Here is a 24,927-nt window from a genome sequence, read left to right on the forward strand (position 1 = left end):
AATTTTAAACATGTTAGAGAAATATTGCAAGGGAGCAGCGTGCCAAATCCACAATTGATTTGTATATACCTTATACATTTAATTTCCTGCAGCATTTGCTTTTGTAACGTCACCACCTGTCACAAAGAATTATTGCCATTCCATGGTATAATTCACAGGGAAGGAGAAAGATATTGTAAAAATATGGGCAAACATCAAGACATGTTTCCGAATGAAGAGTTCAACTGGAGTCAGCCCATGGCATTTGTGCTCTTGGCCAAAATCAATTTATATTAGGATTAAAAACAGAAAATCCCAGAAAAACCCAGGAGGTCAATCAACATCCAAGAAAGACATGAGTAATGGTTGAGGTAGACCATCCTCAGCAGGTTGAAGAATCTCCTTTTTGTAGGCCAAACCAGTCAGGACATTTCATGGAAACTAGGTTAACAGGTGGAGGTCAACAATTCAAATTTTCTATCTACTTTTAATAAAGACCTGCTAAAGACCTATTAGCTGTGCTTTCAACATTTTTAAAGATAATATAAATATGTAAATTCTAACATTTTATTTTTTCATTTCTGATTTCCAACATTTTCAATTTTTCATTCACTTCAACTCTTAGAATGTCAAATGTTTGAAGACTTGTTGGTGGAGCTAATCTTGATCCCGGTTCTGGTATAGTGTTTATTAATATGTACTCCCCATACTAATTCAGTCTATAAATGCACCAAACAATTTGTGATGTGCTTTGTTTAGATTTTTGAGTTTTTTTTTAAAAAGAGATATTAATCAAGAGAGACTGGGTGGTGTACTACAATGCCCTTTCACCTCTAGCACCTGGGCTTGAATCTAGCCCAGATGGATGGAATGAAAATGTATCTCAAAGCTCATTGCAAAAGTAGTTTGAGAAAGTTTCCACCCAGTTCTTAGTAGGCGCTGATCCAGCAGCACAAAAATGTTGGCAATTTGTATTACACTGTTGAATCTTGTATGACATTATTTAAGGTAAATTAGAGAATACGCTGTTCCATGAGGATAAAAACATATCATTTAACCCACAAGCCTAGATCCTCAGAGTATTCAGTTGCTAAAATGCAGCTGTACATAACTTAGCTACTATTTCTTTAAAGACTACAGATTTAAGGGCTGTAAACAATACCAGTTCCAGATTCCACCTATCTAAATTCTGGCACAGGCACTTTGACCTGGAGAGTTAATATGGGAAAAGCAATATTTATTATACATCCTTAATTGACTTGAGGGTATTAAGAGTCATCTACATAGTGTGGGACTGATGTTAAATGCACACTGTTGAGTGGCATAGTGATATTGTCACTGAACTAAGATTCCAGAGACCCAGGGTAATGCTCTGGTGACCCGGGTTTGAATCGCACCACGGAAGTTGGTGAAATTTGAATTCAATAAAAATTTGGAATTAAAAGTCTAATGATGACCTCGAAACCATTGCCAATTGTTGTAAAAACCTATCTGGTTCACTAATATCCTTTAGGGAAGGAAATCTGCCATCCTCACCTGGTCTGGCCTACATGTGACTCCAGACCCACTGCAATGTGGTTGACTCTTAAATGCCATCAGAACAAGGACAATTAGGGATGGGAAATAAATGCTGGCTTAGCCAGCGACGCCCACATCCCATGAATGAATTTATAAAAACTAGACCAGGTTGGTGAGGGAGGGGAGGGGGTTCGGAAAAGGTGGAGGAGGTTTCAATCTTAGGAGACTAAAGTTTTAACGACAGCTTTCATTCTCATTTTCTGGTGCTCCGCAGAAATAATTTTTGTGAATTCAATTTGGCAACTTGCAATGGTGAGATTTAAATCCAACCAGTACAGATTTCTGATCCAGCGCCACATCCATGATCCCACAGAATGAAAAGGACAGTGGCAGCATAGATACAAAGTTGGCCAAGTGACAGAAAATAGAGGAGAAGTGAATGTTTTTTTTGAACTGGAAGGGGTATATAGTGGGGCTCCCCAGGTGTCAGTTTAGGAGCACTGCTTTTCTTGATCTACATTAATGACCTAGATTTCAGGGAACAATTTCAAAATTTGCACATGATACAAAACTTGGAAGTATTGCAAACTGAGGAAGACAGTGATAGATTTCAAGGGGACATAAACAGGCTAGTTGAATGAGCGGATGCGGCAGATAAAATTTAAAGCGGGGAACTGTGAAGTGGGATATTTTGGTAAGCAGAATAATGAAAGGCCAATGAAAGATAAAGGGTGCCATTCTAAAGGAAGTTCAGGAGCCGAGAGACCTGGTGTATATCTGTACATATCATTCAAGGTGGCAGGGCAGATTGATAAACTGGTTAAAAACGCATCTGTGATCCTGTATTTTATAAACTGAGGCATAGAGCACAAAAGCAAAGAAATTACGATGAATCTTTATAAAACACTGGTTCAGACTCTACTGGAGTATTGTGTCCAATTCTGGTACCACACTTGAGGAAGGATGTGGAAATTCAGGGAGGATGCAGAAAATATTTACAACAATGGTTCCGGAGATGAGGCACTTCGCCTTAGAGAAGAGAAGGCTGAGAGGAGATTTAATAGAGGTGTTAAAAATCATGAGAGGTCTTGACAGAGTAGATAGAGAGAAACTGTTCCCATTGGCAGGATGATTCAGAACAAGAGGATGCCGATCAAGGTGAATGGCAAAAGAACCAATGATCTGTCCATCCATCCATTTTCACACCACTTCTCCTGGTGAGGGTTGTGGTGGCAGTGAGCTGAGTAGGGTCGGCCAGGCTTCCCTTTCCTCAACCACAGATTCCAGCTCCTCATGAGGGATTCCCAGGCATTCCCAAGCCAGCCAAGAGATGTAATCCTTCAGCATGTCCTGGGTCGGCATCGAGGTCTCCGCCCAGTGGGCCTTGCCCAATATAGCTCCAATGGCAGCCTACCAGGGGCATCCTTATCAGATCCCCGAACCACCTCCACTGGCTCCTCTCGATCCGGAGGAGCAGCAACTCTACTCCGAGGCTCTCTCAGATTGCCGAACTCCTGTCCCAGAGATTACACCCAGCAACCCTGAGAGAAACCTCATTTCTGCCACTTGTACGGCAATCTCATCCTTTCAGTCATTACCCACAGTTCATGACCATAGGTGGGGATGGGGACGCAGATCAACCAGTAAACTGAACTTTATTCTAAAACTCAGCTTCCATTTCACCACCACGAACTGGTGCAGCGCCCACAGAACTGCAGCCACCGTACCGATCCGCTGGTCAACCTCACCCTGCCATCATTCGTGAATAAGACCTTGGGATACTTGAACTTCTCCACTAAGGAAAGCCGTTCCCCCTCACCTGGAGAGAGCAACCCACTCTTTTCCGGGAGAGAACCATGACCTCAGATTTGGAGGTGCTGATCCGCATCCCAGCCATGTCACACTCGGCAGCAAAACGTTCGAGTGCGCACTGGTGATTACAGTCGGATGAGGCAAGAAGCACAACATCATCTGCAAACAGCAGAGATGCCACCCCCAAACTGGATACTCTCCGTACCTCAGCTGTGCCTTGATATCTTGTCCATGAAAATCACGAACAGGAGTGGAGACAAGACACACCCTTGGCGGAGTCCAACGCCCACCTTGAACAAATTTGACTTAATGCTCTGCGAATAGAGGGACCTGATAGCACGCAGAAGCAGCACTGGTACCTCACACTCCCGCAGCATCTCCCACAAAATATCCCGAGGAACACGGTCATACGCTTTTTCCAGGTCTACAAAACAGAGGTAGGCCGAATTAGCAAACTCCCACAAACCTTCAAATATCCGTGAGAGGGCAAAGAGCTGGTCCACTGTTCCACAGCCAGGGTGGAATCTGCAGAGTTCCTCCTGAATCTGAGGTTTGACTAATGGACGAAGTCTCTTCTCCAGCACTCTGGCGTAGCCTTTCCCAGGGAGGCTGAGGAGTGTGATTCCTCTATAATTGGAGCACACCCTCTGGTCCCCTTTCTTAAAGGTGGAGTCCACCACCCCAGTTTGCCAATCCAGCGGTACTGTCCCCACTTTCTATGCAACAATGAAGAGGCACATTAGCTACGACATCCCAACATTGTCCAGTGCCTTCAACATCTCCGGACAAATCTCGTCCACCCCTGTTGCCTTATCGCTTTGGAGGCCCTTGACAACAGCAGTAACCTCAGCAACAACGATAGATCCGATCTCACCGGAGGGTTCTGGCACTGCCTCCTGTAAAGAGGGCATATCCACCGGATTGAGGAGTTCCTCAAGGTGTTCCTTCCACCTCTTGTTGATCTCCCCAATTGTGGTAAGTATTTCCCCACCCTTGCTGAGAGCAGCTTGGGCGACATCCTGCCGGCCCCTCCCAAGGTGCGGAATGGTTTGCCAGAACAACTTTGATGCCATCCGGTTTTCAGTCTCCATGGCCTCTCCAAACTCCTCCCAAGCCCGAGCTTTTGCTTCAGTGACCACTGCTGCTGTAGCTCTCATGGGCTGCTGGTACCTCTCAACGGAATCAGGAGACCTATACACGGGAATGGCCCAGAAGGCATCCTTCTTCGATCTGACAGCCTCCCTCACCACTGCTGTCAATCAGCAGGTCCTAGAGTTGCCACCATGACAGGTGCCGACCACCTTCAAGCCCCAGCTTTTCACAGTCGCCTCAACGATTGAGGTCTTGAACATGGTGCATTTGAACACAATGTCCTTGACCTCACAAGGGATAGAAGAGAAATTCTTTGGGAGGTTGGAGTTTAAATCATCACACAGGAACATTCGCCAGACATGCCCAGGTGACTCTCACAGCATGTTTGGGCTTCCTATGACTGTGTGGCCCACATCCCACACGCCGAATCCAACTCACCACCAAGTGGTGATCAGTTGACAGCTCCGTCCCCATTTCACCTGAGTGTCCAGAACATACGGCCTTAGGTCTGATGACACAACTGTCAAGTCAATCATTGACCTTCGAACCAAGATGCTCTGGTACCAGGTACACTTATGAGCATTTTTGTGTTCGAACATGGTGTTTGTCATGGACAATCCGTGAATAGCACAGAAGTGCAATAACAACTCACCACTCGGGTTCAGATCGGGGAGGCCATTCCTCCTAATCACGAATCCTTATCATTCCCCACGAGTGTTGAAGGCTCCCAGTAAGACGACAGAGTCGGTAGGTGGACACTATCGAGCACCAATCCCACCGTCTCTAAGAACCAATGATGACATAAGGAAAGGCTTTTTTTTACGTAGCGAGTGGTTAGGATCTTGAATGCACTGCCTGGGAATTTGGTGGTAGCTTTCCAAAGAGTAAAAGAATTGTAGGGCTACAGGGAAAGGGCTGTGGTGTGGGATTAGCTGATTGTGCTTGCAGAGAGCCAGCCAGGCATGATGGATTGAATGGCCTCTTTCTGTGCTGTAAACATTCTGTGATTCAATTTATTCTCATCCTGATTTGAACCGAAACAAGGATTTTCCTCAGGGCCAATCCCAAATAGGTCTGGCTCAGTTTCCTTGTACCCTAAACACAATGCCTGATGGGATGACCAAATAACACTGATGCCATCTGGAGAAATGCCCACAGACTTGCTCATCCCATCCCCTGAGCTGGCAATGACAACATGGAGTTGGGAGAGAAAGGAGACAACAAAAATGTAGCTTTTAAAAGGTTGCAGCAACAGGAACAACAACCAATTTAGAAACCACATATGAAGACTGAATACAGTCTTTGTAATGCACTTTTGTCCACAGATAATATTTCAATTCTACAAACCAGCAAGATATGCAGTGACATCGTTTACTGGAAACTTACATCAAGGAATTGGAACGGTAAATAATTTCTGAAATGAAGAGCAGTTGCCCCTGGTATAAGAAAGAGTTTCAGACATGTACACGCAATGGAAAATCAGGGAAAGATGATCCTGGACATCTCAGGTGGACAATGTTGGCCCAGAATTAATGCGATCATTGGAAACACTATAGGATTGTCCTCAGGTCATCCCTGATGAGGTCAAACATCCTCGCCACCTCATAGGAGACCCTGGCTTGTGACCAACCAAAATGGAGAAGGCTCATTCAGGAAGGCAGCAAACACTGAGAGACTTCATCAGGAATGTGCAGAAGTGAAATTGAGGTATTGGAGGGAGCGCGCAAACCTCCAAACAACCCATCTACCCAACCCTCCAAGCACCACCTGCCCTGCATGTGGCCGAGTTTGCAGATCACGCCTTGGATTCATCAGCCATCCCAGAACCTATCGAACCAGAGTGGAAGCAAGTGCTCAATCCCGAGGGACTGCCTAAGGAGGAGCTGGCACATGGATTGTTGGAAAAAGAAAGACGGAGCTGGAGTGTGAAGCTGAAGCAGACAGTCCGAGATAAAGAAAACACTGTTGGCAGAATAAAGAGGGACGAAGGAGAGGGAATTGGAGGAAATGAAAAAATAGAATAAAGCTGCTCATTAGAAAGAAGATAAAGATTAAATATATGGGTTTAAAGTAAGGAATCCTATTTTCTTCTAACAGGCAACAGTTCAGAGTGATCAACACAGTCTGGGCTCTGGGGTGGGAATGAACAGCTTTCCTACCTCCTGGTAAAAGACTAAGTTACTTGTGGAAACCAGATTTGTTTTATTTTATATCATCAGTTAGTTGCGATTTCACAATAATTGAACAAGCGGAATAGATTTTTTTAATAAAAAGTAAGGTTTGAATCATTGAAAGTATTGGTGAGCGAGGACTGGGCAGATGCTGCCTTCGTTAAACATAATCCAACAAACTCACCATCACTCCAGGGAGTGGCTGCCATCAACATTAGGCACTTCAAACTCAAAACACAGAGACCCCTGGCCTCAGGGAAGCAATCGGAGCACGTAAATAAAATTCATGAAAAAATAAAAATGAATCAGTAAACTCATTTGACTTTTAGTTCAATTCCTACTGCAGTTTTACATTCAACAAATGGTGGCTTTAAGCTCTGACTCTGGCCCCCTCTACTTTATTAAAAGCCAGCTTTGTAAAGAAGAAGTTGAAAAGAGAAATCTCAAAGCTGAGTGAAATATTATAACTGCTGAGTTTGAGACTTCAACATTTTTAAAATGTACAAGTTAATGCATGCATAGATTTAACTCATTATGAATGCTCCATTTAATGGGATTATGTATCAATATAGAAAAATAGGTACACAAACTACTCCAGGAGCGTGCATCAGTAACTTGGTCTGGCGACAATTACAAAAGATGCTCCAAACGACTTCATTTGTTGTCCCAATCTCATTGTCATTTTCTCCGTTATTTTGTCTTTCCTGCTTCGTGTTATTTCAATCTCGCATATCTTCTCAGTCCCATTTCTCTCTTTTTCCTGTGTTTTTTTTAAAAATTCATTCTCTCTCCTTTTCCGCCTTGCTCGGTTCCACTCCTCTCTTCTCATCTCCCCTTTGGCTTCTCATTCACACTCTCCCTCTCTCTACTCTTCGTTTAATCTTCCGGATGAGGCGGGCTCCTGCCAACCTCCGATTCCACATTTCGGAGACAGAACTCAAAAAGCCGCGAAACTTTACAGCCCAAAGTTTCAGATCTGATCTGTGGACTCAGTGTGGGTGCTGGGTATCCCAAGACTTAGTTCAGACAGCGCCGATGCAGGAGTCCCCTCCTCGGGACCAATACTCTTCTCCCCACACATTAGTAAAAGCTCAAACTACCGCATCGCATAAACACTCGAGTTATTTACTACTGGACATGAACGTTCAAACAGACTTTTTTTTTTAAAAGAAAAGGCACAAAATCCCTCCCTCTGCAAACTATGGAGAAAAAGCTGCAATTCCCCCCGAAAAATTCCTGCAGTTCTTTTTCTACCGATTCATTTGTTGCTTTGAGTTAGTTTCAGTGAAATCGACAAATTTGTTATCTGCAGACACCTGGAGGTGGAGAGAATCCGCCTTCCCCCGGCGCAGCCTTGGGGCGGGGTGACAGTTAACTCGGCATTTCTTACCTGTGAGAGCGAGTGTGAGAATGAAGAGGGTGAGACAGAGTCCCCCGCTTACTGATGCTGACCTTGGTGTGGCTGCTGAAGACATGTTTCCACCTGGAGACTCGGGAGAAGAATGAAACCAAGGGAAGCAGCAGCTCAGGAGGGAGGGTGGCGAGGGTATTGAGGAACGGCCAAATCCCACCCACAACACAGAGGCCAGCCCCCGCACAATACAACCAGCAAAGCAATGTATTTGTGAGTATATATACAGCAGAGTAACCATGCAGAGCAATACAGAAAGTAGAATACAATAATAAAGTAAATAAATATAAGAGTTAATGTAGACTAAATGTGGAGTAATTATTTAACAGCTTAATACAATTTGTATTTATTATATTTTTAAAGTAATACAACATCCCAAAGCGCTGCACGGGACTGTGAACAGAAAAAAACATTAAGCCACATAAGCAGATACAGATTAAACAGATACAGTGTTAGAAGGACAACATACTACTGGATGCTGGAAATCTGAGATATAAACAAAACATTCTGGAAATACTCCGCAGATCAAGCAGCATCTATGGAGAGAGGAAAGAGTGAATGCTTCTGGAAAAGGAGCTCCCACCCCAGTAGTGTAGCTGAGCCTCAGATCAGGTGACGGCTTTGCAGAACACCTCCTTCCAGTCTGCCCGAGTGACCATGAGCTTTTTGTCACTTGTCATTTTAGTTCTCTGGCTCACTTCCCAGTCTGACCTCTCTTGGCCTCCTGCACTGTTCCAGTCAAACTCAATGTAAGCTGGAGGAACAGTCCCTCATCCTTTGATTCGGAACTTTACAACCCATCAGGCTCAGCTCTGAGTTCACCAATTTCAGCTCATAACCACTGCTCCCATTTTTTGGGCAGTAGTGTTGGTAATGGTTCTGCTCTTCTCATTCACATCTTTTCTAAACCCATCATTTGTTTCCTGTCTGTCACCACATTCTTTTGCCTTATCCAATTTCCCATTCTGCCCGCCACCCTAACATAGACTTTTCCTTTTCTTCTTCCCTCCCCTCTCCCTTTCTCTGCCTCTACACTTGTTTAAAATCTGTTACATCTCGTAATTTTCTCCAGTTCTGACGAGAACTGAAATATTAACTCTTTTCCTCTCCACAGATGCTGCCAGACCTACTGAATATTTCCAGCATTTTCTGATTTCAATTAGGGAGACATTTAAGATATGTGACTAAACGTTTGGTCAAAGGAATAGTTTAAAGAACGTTTTAAAAGAAAGGAGGTGGATAGAGAGAAACTTAGGGGATGAAAATCCAGTGAAATAATAGATCATAGAATAAAAATAAAGAGAATAATGTCACAATATTTTAGGATAGAGAATAACATGAAAGCCAATAATTAATTCAATTCAGCAACAATACACCTCAGGTAACAGCAACACAGAAGAATGCAACAAACACAACAAAATGCCAAGATCAGGCAATATTGTCATAAAGGACACTAGTTGGAGAATTATAGGCACCTGATTTTCTGCCTATAAATTTGAACAGGTAGAAAATCTGTAGGGCCATAATCTGCCAACAGGCACCAGCTGTTAGCACGAAGAGTCCTTGATCAAGGAATCAGGTTAGATTGGATAGTTCAGTGAAGGAAAAAATGTCGAAGGGATATAGGAACAGGATGGATAACTGAGATTATAGCCATTTGCTCACTTGAAGGTAAACACCATCAGATAGGTTAGAATGAATGGCTGCATTCCATTTGTAATTTCTTTGTATAGACTACAGTACTGGATTATCTCATTGGGGTTAGAATACAAAAGTAAAGAAGTGATGCTTCAGTTACATTGTCTTGGCCAGAACCCATCTAAAAGACTGTATTCACTTTTAGGCACTGCATCTGAGCCAGAACAGCAGTTTCACCAGGGCTTAGAGGGTTAATTTGAGGATAGGTAGCATAAATTTCGTTTGTAACCCCTCGAGTTTGGAAGGTTCAGGGTGATCTAATCGAGGTGTCAAAAATGTTAATGAGATTCAATAGGGCAGATGCAGAGAAATTATTTCCTCTGGTAGGGGAATCCAGGCAAAAGGAACATAACCTTAAAATTAGAGCCAGGCCAGTCGAGTGAACTCAGGAAGCATTTATAGACACAAATGGTTGTGGATTTCTGGAACTCTCTTCCCCAAAATGGTCAGTTGAAATTTTCAAGGCTGCAATCAATTAGAGTATTATGGGATATGGAGCAGAGGCTGGCAAATGGTACAGAAATTTAGCTGGGTGACCACTTTCACTTCACAGGTCATTTTTTTAAAATTTCATTTATAGGATGTGAGTGTCACTGGCTAGGCCAGCATTTAATGTTCATCCCTAATTGTTCTTGGTAACTGTGTTAATCCTTGTCTGGATCTCAGAGAGGAGCAGTGTGTAGAGGCATGCATATAATTTCTGATGTGTCACCCCTGGAACCAGACGTGCAGCCAAAAAGCAGTGTACAGATAGTACTTTATTGGTTAAAGACGAAAGCACAGAGTGAGTGCTTTTGTACTGTCAGTTCTTTCTCTGCAGTTTATTCATTAATTTTCCAGTACTCTAATATTACTGAAATAAACCAATCATTCCTCCCTCTATGATCCAGTCCCATCTGGTTACTGGATATTTTCAGGTTACCCATAATCTTCTGTGAAAGTATCCAAGCAAACCAACAGGTTATGTGCAACTTCTTGGATAATTATTCCTATGTATTAATACAAATAATTGGCACACAGACACACATATAGAAATATAAAATAATTGACAGCAACGCCCACATTTAGCAGTGCAAGGTAGAATAGTCACAGAATCATAGAATGGTTACAACAACACAAAAGTAGACTGTAATGTCCGTGCTGGCCCTCCAAAGGAGCAGTTTGCCTATTGGTACTCTCTGTGGTATATTACTTTACTATATTTTTAATCTGTGCTGTAATGTAATTCATCTGATATCATCCTCAGGTTTATCTTGGAACTTTACAAATAAGATGTTTTCTTCCACATCCTTTCAGGTGAAGCAGATTCCACATTAGCATCCAGCATGACTGCCTTCCATGCCTGTTTATGCTCTTCTAATCCCACAGGGGGCATTTCACCATCTCCTTTTAGTTACCTGGACTTTAAAGGTGGGTCAAGCTTCCCGACAAACAATGTCAGGCAGTCCTTTGTCATGCATTAGCATGTCATGCGTGTTTATTACATGGCCAGCTTGCGGGAGGGAATTAAGCTCCAGCTCCAAATTAAGTTCCCTGCCAGCAAGAAATTAGAGCATTCACATTCACGATTTCACATAAGTGGCACGCACCAGGCGAGGTAGGCTTCATCCAAGATTACTGATGGGATTACTCATGTCCTCTTTGGGGAGCGTCTGTAAATGTCAGTCTATTCTTGAGACCAGGTGGGGGTGATGCAAGTTGTGTGGAGGATGACCAAGGAAGGGAGGAGGGGTTAGCGGGGAAGAAATGGAGCAGAGGCCAGGCAAAGAAGGAAGTAGATAATGCAGGCTGTCCAAGTGCTCTTTAAATATGGCACCGGACCTTTGGCCCATGAGGTAACAGTGAAGATGGCAACTTCCTGCCTGCCTCTGCTGCGAGAATTGGTGAGCTCTTTACAGATGCATATTTATTCATACAAATGGTTGTGGAACTCTGGAACTCTCTTCCCCAAAATGGAAGCTGAGTCAGTTGAAATTTTCAAGGCTGCAATCAATTAGAGTATTATGGGATATGGAGCAGAGGCTGGCAAATAGGGTTGATCAGCCACGATTAAATAGAATGGCAGAACAGGTTTGAGGAGTGTGGGATACCTCCTAATCCAATATTCCTGTGAGTTACAGTACAGCACAAAATTAACAACAGAAGGAATTAAATAACAACACAGATTAAAATTATAGCAATGTAATGAGCTGAACAGTGCAAGATTGAGCATAGTCAGCCATTCCACCACCCCCCCCCCCACCCCCCGCAACGGATATTAGAAAACTCACTTCTGCGCCCATCACCAAACCTAGATTCCAGAACAGAAGATTCTGGCAGAGAAAAACATCTGGTTGCACTAGCCCCTATAGCCAGCTTACCAACTCAAAAAAGATTGAGAGCTGACCACATGGCACCTGTGGCCTTGGACCTTGATCATCAAGCACCCTTTTGCAGTGTGTTCATTCTCGTGTAGGCACGCTATTGAGTAATGTCCATAATGACAGTATCTCCTTTAGGGTTGTTTTCCAATTTTGTTCCACTCTCCTGTGGCACAGATTCTTGCCACATTTGCATAGACCCTAAATGCCTTCTGGTTCCCCACCATTTCTTAAGCCTGAGCCTTGAAAGTGTGAACAGTTATTCAACAATAGGTGATATCACAACAAAGCCAGGTCCCATCTCACCTCACATCCAGCCATGCACCTTCCTGCAGGTTTCACTGGGTGGCTGCCAGGAATGGAAAACCTGGTTGATTCATCCTGCCTAATCCTGAAGTGCTGAGCTAAAATACATCATCACCATTACCACCTGGGAATACACTGGTTAATTCAGCACAGACCAAGAATCAAATCTAGGGCTTCCTGGTTTGAATTGCTCAGTATTGCAACAGGCAATACATTTACTTACTGATTCATTGAGATCTAAACATGATGAGCATATAAAAGCTGCCTAAAATTGATGTGCCAGAGAAAGGGAAAGAAAGGGTTAAGGATCTGAGAGTTAACATATGCTCATGTGAGGGGCTTAACTTTTCGTGGGTCTTTAGTCTCTTTTGGACAAAATCATCAATACAAATAAGTTTAACATTCTTCTACAAACCTTAAAAAAAAACTATGATCATTTCACAGGCCTTGAACCCCAGGGGGCTCCAGTCCAGTGATTAAAAATGCCTGCCCTGATACATTTCTCTGCCAACAGAAAGCCGACACTAATAACCTTTCCCATGTTAGTGCTGACTTTTGGATTAGAATTGCTTCCCAGTGTGCAAGATCTAATAATCTTTTTTTGACAATCCACACCATTTATATAAAACCACAGTCCAGATTCTACTGTGGGTATAAGAATCTTTAAAACATAATAAAATTTAGGAACAAAAAGTTATGTAAAAAGAAATCTTTTGTCTTAAATGAGCTCCAATGTATCCCTCAATTCTTCTCTCACGAAAGTATCTAACTGTCTCAAACTCTCATACTATCCATTTCCATTTCCTTAGTCACTTGTTGAATAGACAGTTATAGTTTGCACAGCAAGGATCCCCTGATTTTTCTTATCAAAAACTACATCATCTCCAGTCAGGGGAAAATAGTCTCCCAGCATCTGCCCGGTGAGCCCTGTACAAATTTTGTAGGTTTCTTTTTTATGAGACAGAGTGAAGTGATACTATTTTCCTGTAAACTTGAAATTCTGTCACCCACACCCTATTTCCATCTCTATTTCCATTACTGCTATCAGAAAAATTCTTACTGATTTCACTGGCATTATTAATGGCACTCATGTGGTCCTCCTAGCTAAATCTCCCAGATTGTGGCGCTGTGGCACCAACCTTTCCTTCCACTTACCTCTGACTGACCAGAGATGAACATGTGATATAGTTTTTCCAGCTGCACCTCAACTGGATCTGATGTTTCATTTTGTTGACCAATCTTCAACTGTTCCTTCTGCACCAGTTCTTTCCCCACTACTATTCCGACAATAGTACTGAAGACTTGTGCTCCAGAACTTGCCACGCCCCTAGCCCAAGCTGTTGCAGAACAGCTACAACATCTACCCGGCAATGTGGAAAATTGCCCAGGTATGTACTGTACACAAAAAGCAGGTCAAATCCAACCCGGCCAATTACTGCCCCAATCGGTCTACTCTCCATCAACAGTAAAGTAATGGAACGGGTTATCAACAGTGCTATCAAGCGGCACATGCTTAGCAATAACCTGCTCACTATGCACAGTTTGGGTTCCGCCAGGACAACTCAGCTCCTGACCTCATTGTAGCCTTGGTTCAAACATGGACAAAAGAGCTGAACTCCTGAGATGAGGTGAGAGTGACTGCCCTTGACATCAAGGCAGCATTTGACTGAGTGTGGCATCAAGGAGCCCTAGCAAAACTGGAGTCAATGGGAATCAGGGGGAAAACTCTTTGCTGGTTGGAGTCACACCTAGCACAAAGGAACATTGTTGTGGTTGTTGGAGATCAGTTGTCTCAGCTCCAGGACATCACTGCAGGAGTTCCTCAGGGTACTGCCCTCAGCCCAACCATCTTCAGCTGCTTATTCATTGACCTTCCTTCCATCATGAGGTCAGAAGTGAGGATGTTCGCTGATGATTGCACAATGTTCAGCACCATTCGCGACTCCTCAGCTACTGAAACAGTCCATGACCAAATGCAGCAAGAACTGGACAATATCCAGGCTTGGGCTGACAAATGGCAAGTAACATTCGCGCCACACAAGTGTCAGGCAATGACCATCTCCAACAAGAGAGAATCCAGCCATCGCCCCTTGATATCAATGGCATTACCACCACTGAATCCCCCCACTATCAACATTCTGGGGGTTACCATTCACCAGAAACTGAACTGGACTCGCCATATAAATACAGTGGCTACAAGAGTAGGTCAGAGGCTAGGAATCCTGCGACGAGTAACTGGCCTCCTGACTCCCCAAAGCCTGGCCATCATCCACAAGGCACAAGTCAGGGGTGTGATGGAATACTCCCCACTTGCTTGGATGAGTGCAGTTCCAAGAACACTGAAGAAGCTGGACACTGTCCAGGACAAAGCAGTCTGCTTGATTGGCACCAGATCCACAAACATTCACTCCCTCCACCACCAATGCACAGTAGTAGCAGTGTGTACCATCTACGACATGCACTGTAGGAATTCACCAAGGCTCCTTAGACAGCACCTTCCAAACCCACGACCACTACCACCTAGGAGGACAAGGGCAGCAGATAGATGGGAACACCACCACCTGGAAATTCCCCTCCAAGTCACTCACCATCCTGACTTGGAAATATATCACCGTTCCTTCACTGTTGCTGGGTCAAAATCCTGGAACTCCCTTCCTAACAGCACTGTGGGTGTACCTACACCACATAGACTGCAGCGGTTCAAGAAGGCAGCTCACCACCACCTTCTCAAGGGCAACTAGGGATGGGCAATAAATGCTGGCCCAGCCAGCGAAGCCCACATCCCGTGAATGAATGGAAAAAAAAACTAGCTACTCAATTAAATTTAAGATCGAAGAAGGAAAGAGCATGAATTTCTGTCAAACCTTTCACATCCTGAGGACGTCCCAACATATTAAGCTGCCAGTGAATGTCTTTTGCAGTATGAATATTTTTATAATGCATACAAAATTATTAAGACAATTTGAACATTATTATACAACCTTAAAAAAGTGATCATTTCACAGTGAAGCCAGTTAATTTGTACAATACAAGATGAAACTACTACAAACAGCAAAGAGATGCATGCTCAGTTAATCTATTTTTGGTGGTGTTGGTTAAAGGATAAATTTGGTCAGGACATTGGGGGAAGCCCTCTTCTTTTCTTCAAATATTGCTACAGAATCTTTTAAGTCAACCTGAGGTGGCTTAGGGGGTTTAGTTTAATGTTTAATTTAAAACAAAGGACACCTCTGACAGTGCAGCATTCCCTCATTAGTGCACTGAATCATCAGAGGAATTGTGCTCCAATCCTGGAGTGGGATATTAACTTCCAACTTTCTGATTCAGAGGTGAGAATACTTCTGCTAAGCCAAGGTTGATACTACTCCCCCATCTTGCCTATTTCTACTTCTTTCCCATACTCTCTCTCCCTCCCACTATATTTTATAGCTCCTGCTCTAAGCCATCGTGTCTTTCTGACACTAGCTACTCATTACTACAGCCTTCGTCCCCAAGTGCCCATACCTTCATCCCCTCTCCTACCATTCATTCCTCCCCTACTCCTAGTAATATTCCTAGGTTCCAGCAACCTCAATCTCCACAATTGCCTATCCCCATGAACTGTACCTACCTAAAACTGCAACACCTTCCCACAATTTCATGTAAACTTCCTTCAGATACCATGAACTAAGAGGGTATTGGCGACCATGCAAATCCATTGGATTGGTCCATGATTATGTTTGGCAAAGTACTGCAGTGGTTTGCCATTGCCTTCTGTAGTATGGCTGACCAGGAGACTCTCCTGCTCTTACTATCTCTCATCACGTGTATTTGAAGGATTTACAGGCTGATAATTAATCTGTTTGGCCACATTATGAATGCACCTTTCATAGCCATCGAGTCCTGGCGAAGGACTTGAACCTGGAGCTTCTGACCCAGCGTTAGGGAATATATCACTGCACCACAAGGCCTCCTCTCATGTATACCATGAGCTTCAAAAAAGGCAGGAGATAAAAATGCAATATATATGCAAAGAGATACATAATAATCAAGGGTGCTCATTCAGTTTTCACAACAAGTGACCAAGTTACCAAATATAATCCACAAAACTTTACTAAAAATCCAAAAATTCAATGCAATTATAACAGTGCTTCACTTATGCAGGCACTGTAAATCAGTGTTCTTGGTAGCACATTTTGGGCAACATTCATCTCCGTTTCTTGGGTAAATGGATGGAGTGGATCAGGTGTAAACCAGTGGAGCAAGTCAGGCAAAGTGGATCAGGAAGAGCAGATGGTCAGCATAATTTTAATTTCCATTGAAATCAACAGAAATGAAAAATCAGGTCAGAGTCAGTAGACGCCTTGGAAATATTGTTGGAAGGAATGAGTAATTTTGAATCGTATGCTGAAAGAGATGAATTGAGGGTTTTTTAAATTCAACTTCAGAGTTTTAAATACAACACAGCATGTGGGAATGATTGGTGAGTGTATTAGAAAAGCCCGGACTTAATTACGGTATCCCTTATTTGTGCTCAGTGGTGTTGTGGACAAAAATAGGAAACATGTTGGGGGTAATTCTATGAGTTTACAATGCTGGCGAGTAGCCTTACAAATAGAAATTTGGGTGCTCTTTGCCCATAGGTTTATTGATTGAAAAGTCACAGTTGGTCTGCACTCAGATTTCTGATTTGAATGACTGGTGGATGAAACTTTTCACTAGCAGCACAGCCTCACAAAATTGCCACTGTTGTTATGGAAACTAGACTGAGGTTTAGCTTACTGCACCTGTCTCTATCTATAGCTGTTAGGCAGATAGTGTTGATAGTTTAAATGTGCTTTGTATCAGCTGAACCACAACTTGTATAATTAAAACCTGACAAACCATCACAGAAACATCAGTACAGAATAAAGAAGCAGCATTTTCAGACTGGGGTACTTACTGTTTCCCCCATTATTCTCCCTGTTCCTGGCAGCTGTAATCTCTTGCTAGGGTAGTCTTATAGATGATGTTTACTATCCACTACCTCACTTAAGTAAAAGTGTGTAAGCCTAAAGAGTAAACATCAACAGGTTAGCCATCCATGCAGAGCAGCGCAGCCAAATCCAGTCATCTCCAACTAATATCCACACACATGCACTTCTACCATAAAGGTCATGGACAGCAAGCAGCAATTCAAACTCCATTGATTTTCTTTTCTCCTTAGTATAAGGGTCCTGAAGCTGATTGTCCCATCCAGACTTCTGCCCTAACAGATAAAAGAACCGGATTTTTTTCTCACTTCGTATCTTTGCCCAAGTGAGTCTTAGATTGGGAATGCACTGATATGTCAAAAAGCAGAAAGTGAGTTAGGGGCCCACAGTATGCCAGCTTTCTCACTATAATCAAGTGCATCTCATGTGTTATTTTAAGGATTCTAATTTTCACCTTCTCTAGTTAATCATTTTTGTTTTAAGTCTTTATTTTGGGAAGGTGGTAAAAACAATTCTTGAATTATCCCCTCTCACCCTGAAAGCATAGAATAGAAAATTGGGAGAAACGGCAGTGTAGTGGTAAGGTCAGTGAACTAGTAATCCATGGGTTCAAAATCCCATCATGACAGCTGGTGAAATTTAAATTCAATTAACGAATAAAAAATCTGAAATTGAAAGCTAGCCTCAGTAATGGTGACCACGAAACTATCATCGATTGTCATAAAAACTCATCTGGTTCACTAATGTCCTTTAGGGAAGGAAATCTGCTGTCCTTACCTCCACATCCACAGCAACGTGGTTGACTCTTAACTGCCTTCTGAAATGGCCTAGTAAGCCACTCAAGGGCAATTAGGGATGGGCAACATCCCTAGGTTAGCAACGCTCAGATTTCATCAAAGATTTTTTAAAATCCTGAACACAAATGCAAAATACTGCAGATGCTGAAAATCTGAAATAAAAACAGAAAATGCTGGATATACTCAGCAGGTCAGGTAGCATCTGTGGAGAGCAGCTGAATTCACATTTCAGGTCAACGACCCTTCATCAGAACAAACTTGAAGTTTAATTCTGTTTCTCTCCACAGATGCTGCCTGACCTGATGAGTATCTCCAACGTTTTCTGATTTCATATATTATAGAAATCCTGAAACTCAGTGAAGCCCTGGTGATGAGAAACCAGATAATTAACAGAAACTAAAATAGAAACAGCAATTGTTCAAAATTTGAGTATACAGAGAATGTGATTCTTTGCATTATTAAATGTGCCTCTCACAGCATTGTTTGTTTTATCCCTCATGAGAGATAGCAATTTAACCAAGCTTCAGTTTATTTAAAGTCAGCTAGCAGGAGTTCTGATGAAAGGTCACAGACATGAAACACTGGGCTGGATTTTTGTCTTAGGCTCGAGAAATGCAAGTCATACCATTTCCCGACTTTGGAAACCCAAGCCTGTCACCTCTGCCCATAGCTGCCATGTTTGCATCTCCTGGAGATGTGGGTAGATGTCAGGTTTACCAAACTCCCAAGGCAGTATCGGAGGAGGCCAGGTGTCGAGGCTTGAAAGTACTTTGGTTCACTGGGACACCTGCCCAGCTCTACGACATCATTCTTATGTCCCTTAACAAATTTCCCTCAGGGCTGTCAATGACAACCCCAACGTCAGAGGATGTGGGTACAAGGTCGTGACCCGCTCCTAAACCGAACCTCTTCCCACCTTTGGGAAATTTAAATTTAGTATGAAACAAAAAAAAGTTTTGGTGATTCTGATTACAAGGGGAACACAAAAATCTGGTCCATTAATTCTGTTTCTCTCTCCACAGTTGCTGCCAGACTTACTTAATATTTCCAGCATTTTCTGTTTTTACTCTATTAATCAGTTTCCTTAGCTGCTATGTGATCAAAAGAGGCAAATCTGGGTACTGCACTTTAGGAAAGATGTGAAGGCATTAGAGAGAGTGCAGAAAGATTCACGAGAGTGGTTCCAGGGCTGAGGAAGTTCAGTTACAAAGACAGATTGGAGAAGTTGGGACTGTTTTCCTTGGAGGATAAGGCCGAGAAGAGGGTGTCCTAAATCATGAGCGGTCTGGACGAAGTAGATAGGGAGAAGCTGTTCCTGCTCGTGTTAGGGCTGAGAACGAGAGGGCACAGATTTAAAGTAATTGTCAAAAGAAGCAAAAGTAACATGGGGAAAAGCTTTTTCATGCAGCAAATGGTTAAGGTCTGCCTGAGAACGTGATGGAGGCAGGTGCAATCAAGGCATTCAAAAGGGAATTAAACTGTGATCTGAAAAGGAAGAATGTGCAGGGTTACAGAGAGAAGGTAGGAGAATGGCACGGGGTGAATTGCTCTTTTGGAGAGCCAGTGCAGAAACAATGGGCTGAATGACCTCCTTCTACACTGTAACAATTCCGTGATTGTGTCAGCAATTTCTTTTATTAGATCAATTTATCCTTGGAATACAAAAACCCTGATTTCAAGAAAAGCTGAAAAATTTACTTTTAGCATACAGCATTATAATAGCAAGCACCCATCATGCTATAGTGTTCACTTTTATTGACTTCCTTCGATTCAAGAAAACACTTTCAATTAATTCAAGACATGAGTGGTATAGTTATTCTGAATCAACATGCAGGACATCAAATTGCTGATGCTCTGATATTTTCTGAAATCTAGTTTTAAAACTGTTAGTCTCTGGTTGTTCTGTTTGTGAAGTTTGGAAGGGCCACTCTTGGCTTTATTCTGTTCATTTATTACCTACTGATACCTTCCAAGGGATGTTAATCTTTTAATTGCTAGAAGCAGAATTGCATACTTTCAAGGACTTAGGGCCAGATTTTTGCAACTGAGGCGAATAGCTCAAGTTGGAAACTTCCCAACTCAGCAGACTCGACTCAGTTTAAAGTGCCCCTGTACACACTATTTTCACTCCAGGGAGGCAGAGGCAGGAGAGAGTCAGACCAACCACCCCTAGAAGCAGATCAGAGGCAGCCACAAGGGTGGCTGAGTGCCAAAACGTGTTGGTTAAAAGGCCAACTTCAGTTCCCTGGGACTTTGCCCAAGTTGTTTGGTTACATTTTAAGTTCTCTAGCCTCACTCCTCACACCCCAACATCCTCCCTCCGCCCACTCCCCATATCACCTCCATACCCCATGCCATCTCAAAGCCAACTCATGCCCCCCAACCACCTCCAATGGCCCCTCATACCCTCCATGGCAACTCATGGTCCTTCCATGCCCATTCTCCCAGTGTACACTATGTACAGAACCAATGAACCCTACAGTAACAATGGCATGTGTGAAATTGCATAGGAAAAAACAGCCATTCATAATTATTTGGAAAAAAACTGGTGTCCTGCAACCTATAGAAGTTGTTAATCAAACAAACCAGTAAATTATCAAGAACTGAAGCTTTAAGCACTTCATATCTCTTAATCTTGTGCAAATAAACATTGAGACATTGACAAAAGAGATTACAGACTCTTATAAAATAATTAGGTGCTTTTGTTTACATAGATGCAGAGAAATGTTGACATTGCCTGATTGAAATCTCTATTAAGTTATAAAGTTTTTTTTGTGATCTCTTTTATTAATGTCTCAAAGTTTATTTGTGCTTCTGGCCCTACCGATTTTAACAGGCTGGTTAGCAGTTTAGTTGATGCATAAGTGGGATGTTGCTTCAATGAGTGGGACGGGGCTTCAACTACAGTGGGACTACATCAATGTTGCAGCTTTTTTAAAATTCATTCACGGGATGTGGGCTTCGCTGGTTGGGCCAGCACTTATTGCCCATCCCTAGTTGCCCTTGAGAAGGTGGTGGTGAGCTGCCTTCTTGAACCGTTGCAGTCCATGTGGTGTAGGTACACCCATGGTGCTGTTAGGAAGGGAGTTCTAGGATTTTGTGCCAGTGACAGTGAAGGAACGGTGATATATTTCCAAGTCAGGATGGTGAGTGACTTGGAGGGGAACATCCAGGTGGTGGTGTTCCCATCTATCTGCTGCCCTTATCCTGCTAGATGATAGTGGTCGGGAGTTTGGAAGGTGCTGTCTAAGGAGCCTTTGTGAATTCCTGCAGTGCATGTTGTAGATGGCACACACTGTTGCTACTGTGCTTCGGTGGTGGGGGGAATGAATGTTTGTAGATGTGGTGCCAATCAAGCAGACTACTTTGTCCTGGACTGTGTCGAGCATTTTGAGCGTTGTGGGAGCTGCACTCATCCAGGCAAGTGGGGAGTATTCCATCACACTCCTGATTTATGCCTGGTAGATGGTGGACAGGCTTTGGGGGGGTCAGGAGGTAAGTTACTCAGAGCAGGATTCCTAGCCTCTGACCTTCTCTTGGTAGCCAAAGTATTTATATGGCTAGACCAGTTCAGTTTCTGGTAACGGTTAGTGGTAACCCCCAGGCTGTTGATAGTGAGCATTCAGTGACGATAATGCCATTGAATGTCAAGGGGCGATGGTTAGATTCTCTCTTGTTGAAGACAGTCATTGCCTGGCACTTGTGTGACGTGAATGTTACTTGCCACTTGTCAGCTATAGCCTGGATATTGTCCACATCTTGCTGTATTTGGACATGGACTGCTTCAGTATCTGAGGAGTTGTGAATGGTGCTGAACATTATACAATCATCATTGAACATCCCCACTTTTGACCTTCTGATGAAAGGAAGGTCAATGATGAAGCAGCTGAAGATGGTTGGGCCGAGGACAGTACCCTGAGGAACTCCTGCAGTGATGTCCTGGAGCTGAGATGACTGACCTCCAACAAACACAACCATCTTCCTTTGTGCTAGGTATGACTCCAGTTGCTAACAATATCACTGCAGCACACATTCTGAAAAATTAAAATATTGAAAGATGCTATCCCTTGATTATGTGATTAGAGGAAGATGTATGCCTCAGACAGTACTAGACTTTTCTCTTCCCCTTAGTTAAAACAAAAAATAACGAGTAGCAGAACCACATAGGCTAGCTTTGATCCCTGTGTAACTGATTTCAACCAGGGCAGCCTAAGGTATCCTTAATGGTCTCAGTACACCCAGGCTGTGAAATGGAGAAGTAAGCCAAGGTTCTTTCTCGTAATTAATGTGCAGTGCCCTGCAATAAGTGTGCATGGTGTATCTTGGGTGAAGACAAGATTAGGTGTGAAGTCCTCTTTAGTGTAACAGTCTGCTGACATTCGTTCTATTGGCTCACATAGGAAAACATACTTTGTTGAGCTACCAGAGGATGCACGGTAACCATCCGCTATAGTTCTGCATGAAAATGAGTAGAAATGTAAAGATGGAAAATGTAATCTCCTAACCATTAGAGGTTTATGTTTCTGGAGAGTGACAGCTTCTGCACCTTAACATCGATAAATAGATCAGATCTGCATTAATGAACCTATTTATGAATACCATCAGATGGAGAGAAAGAATTATTATACACAAGGAAAATAGCAATAGCATTGACAGATTGCCAGAAAAGCTTTCCATTTATAGGATGTTATGGAACTACAGGATCTGAGAGCTTTGAACTCAATCTGGCTGTTCACTTACATGAAGGAGCATAGTGTGTGGAAAATTGGTGCCATTCTTGAAATTTCATTATTAAGGATTAGTGATTATACCCCATTACTGTACTCTCCTCTGATATGGTATTATTATTGTAAGAAGTTACGAAGAGACCTGAGTGCTATTTATGTTTAACGTTAATGCACTTTGACACAGAATGATAAGAAGTAGATTCTAACCCATAAGTTGTCAAGAAAACTCAATAAATATCCATGCATTACCTCATCTCTGCAACTGAATTTCGGTTTACTGTCCTTCAAGACAATTCCCTGATCCTGTTTCAGAGCATTAGTATCCCACCTCAGTAAATATCTAGCCTTAGAACTTGCAATACTGTTCTCAACCAGATATTTATACAGCTTCGTTTTGAAGGATCATTTTCGTTTCTGCTACTTTGAGAGTCTGTTTTACACATCATTTAATTTTCCTCTCATTAAGTTAAACAGGTCAGTCCACGATACTCCAGCACATCCTAGTGTCCAATTTTAACTGTCATTATTGGATTTGTCTTTCTGGTGAGTTGCAAGGTTTTACTTATGATAGTGGCAGAAATTAACTTACTGAACAGGGGAAGATACAGAAATCATTTTGGTGGAAAGTTACAGCATGCCTATGTATTTTTACTATGCTAAATGTGCTATATAAATGTAAATAGTTGTTGCACTTATTCTCAGGACCCCTGAACGGATAGACACTTGGTTTTCTCCTCCATGCATTAAATCTAGTTAATACAGAAATCATAGTGAAAAGAAAGACTAGGTTAAAGGCCTGTGTCTTCTTTACTAACTTAATATTCCATTACGTGATTTTTTTAATCCACTATTTACTTGTTGTTTTTCGAAGGGGTAGGATGTAGCAGGAAATTTCACAATCTTTGAGGCAAAAATGACACATTTCTGACAAAGGGATTTGGGATGGTGCAGATGCACCGAAGTTCTACAAATTCTAAAATACACCATAAATTCCAGCAGAAGTGGCGCAAGGTGAAATATGCATCCATTGCCAAAGAAATGGACGTACACAAATTTCTTGGTCATCTTTGTCTCGAAGGACAAACATGTTCATCACCTGGGATGTTTGGTAGGATTCCAGTAGATACTTAGGCCTATCCATGCCCAGAATGTTCTGTTGCAAATGGGACAGGATATTGTAGATGATTAAGTTTTGAATGAGTTGCTGGCTCGGGATTTCCTCTCCTTGTGTTTTCTCTCTGCCTCTGAAATGCGTTTGGTTTTGAAGAAGACTCTTTTATTTGGTCGCCACAGGTGCAGAGACCCTGGGTGAGCTTCTGCCAGGATTCAAAACCAATTTTAAAACTCCTTAGTGAAGCCTTCAGAGTGTTCTTGTAGCGCTTCCTTTGGCCACCATGAAAGTGCAACACAGACTCGAGTTCTCCATAGAAGATTCACTTCGGTAAGCAAGTCTGATGAACACTTTAATCACAGAAAATGGTTCATCTTCAAGGACTAAGAACATTCTGGAAGAATTTGTGTTTTAAAAGACACTGTTCCTTAAAGTGTTAATGCAAGAACTCTGATTGCTTCCCTTGGAAGAGAGATCCTTTTAAAAGAAAAGGTAATTAAGCAGTTGTAAAGAAACTGGAAACCTCCTGACCCTGGTGGACTGTGTACAAAAGTCTGGTCACATGGAAGGGATGATAGTGGCAGAAATTAACTTACTGAACAGGGGAAGATACAGAAATCATTTTGGTGGAAAGTTACAGCATGCCTATGTATTTTTACTATGCTAAACGTGCTATATAAATGTAAATAGTTGTTGCACTTATTCTCAGGACCCCTGAATGGATAGACACTTGGTTTTCTCCTCCATGCATTAAATCTAGTTAATACAGAAATCATAGTGAAGTGTATTTAAAAGTTGGTTTTGGTTTTTCTCTGAAAAGAAGAAGGACCAACTGCTTGTGAAGGAAGACAGCAGCCTTTTTGCAGTCCACAGCCAGAAATGAATTCTAAATTGCTCTAGGTGCTGGAATTGAGTACCTGCAGGTGTTCCTCAAGCCCATCTGAAAAGCAGTGTAAGAATCACTGATTGTTTCGCAGATCAGCGCTGAGTGAC

General features: G+C 42.6%; 1 protein-coding gene across 6 annotated transcripts in view; it reads right to left on the reverse strand.

Annotated features, from left to right (window-relative positions):
* Window positions 1–24,927, reverse strand: part of LOC121269544 (basal cell adhesion molecule-like) — a 265,738-nt gene that overhangs the window by 187,490 nt on the left and 53,321 nt on the right. Inside the window, exon 3 of one of the 6 annotated variants that reach the window (XM_041174220.1) lies at window positions 17,269–17,377. The exons of 2 other annotated variants lie outside the window; for them this stretch is intronic. Coding sequence is in view for 3 of the 4 variants with exons in the window: in XM_041174215.1 (XP_041030149.1) it covers window positions 7,963–8,047 (85 nt within the window). In the remaining variant the exon portion in view is untranslated. Of the gene's footprint in view, window positions 1–7,962; window positions 8,101–17,268; window positions 17,378–24,927 lie in introns of those variants that run through there. 3 more of the 6 variants (XM_041174215.1, XM_041174216.1, XM_041174217.1) reach the window with 3 other exon arrangements.

Source organism: Carcharodon carcharias, chromosome 25 (genome assembly GCF_017639515.1).
Source record: "Carcharodon carcharias isolate sCarCar2 chromosome 25, sCarCar2.pri, whole genome shotgun sequence".
Lineage (NCBI taxonomy): Eukaryota > Metazoa > Chordata > Chondrichthyes > Lamniformes > Lamnidae > Carcharodon > Carcharodon carcharias.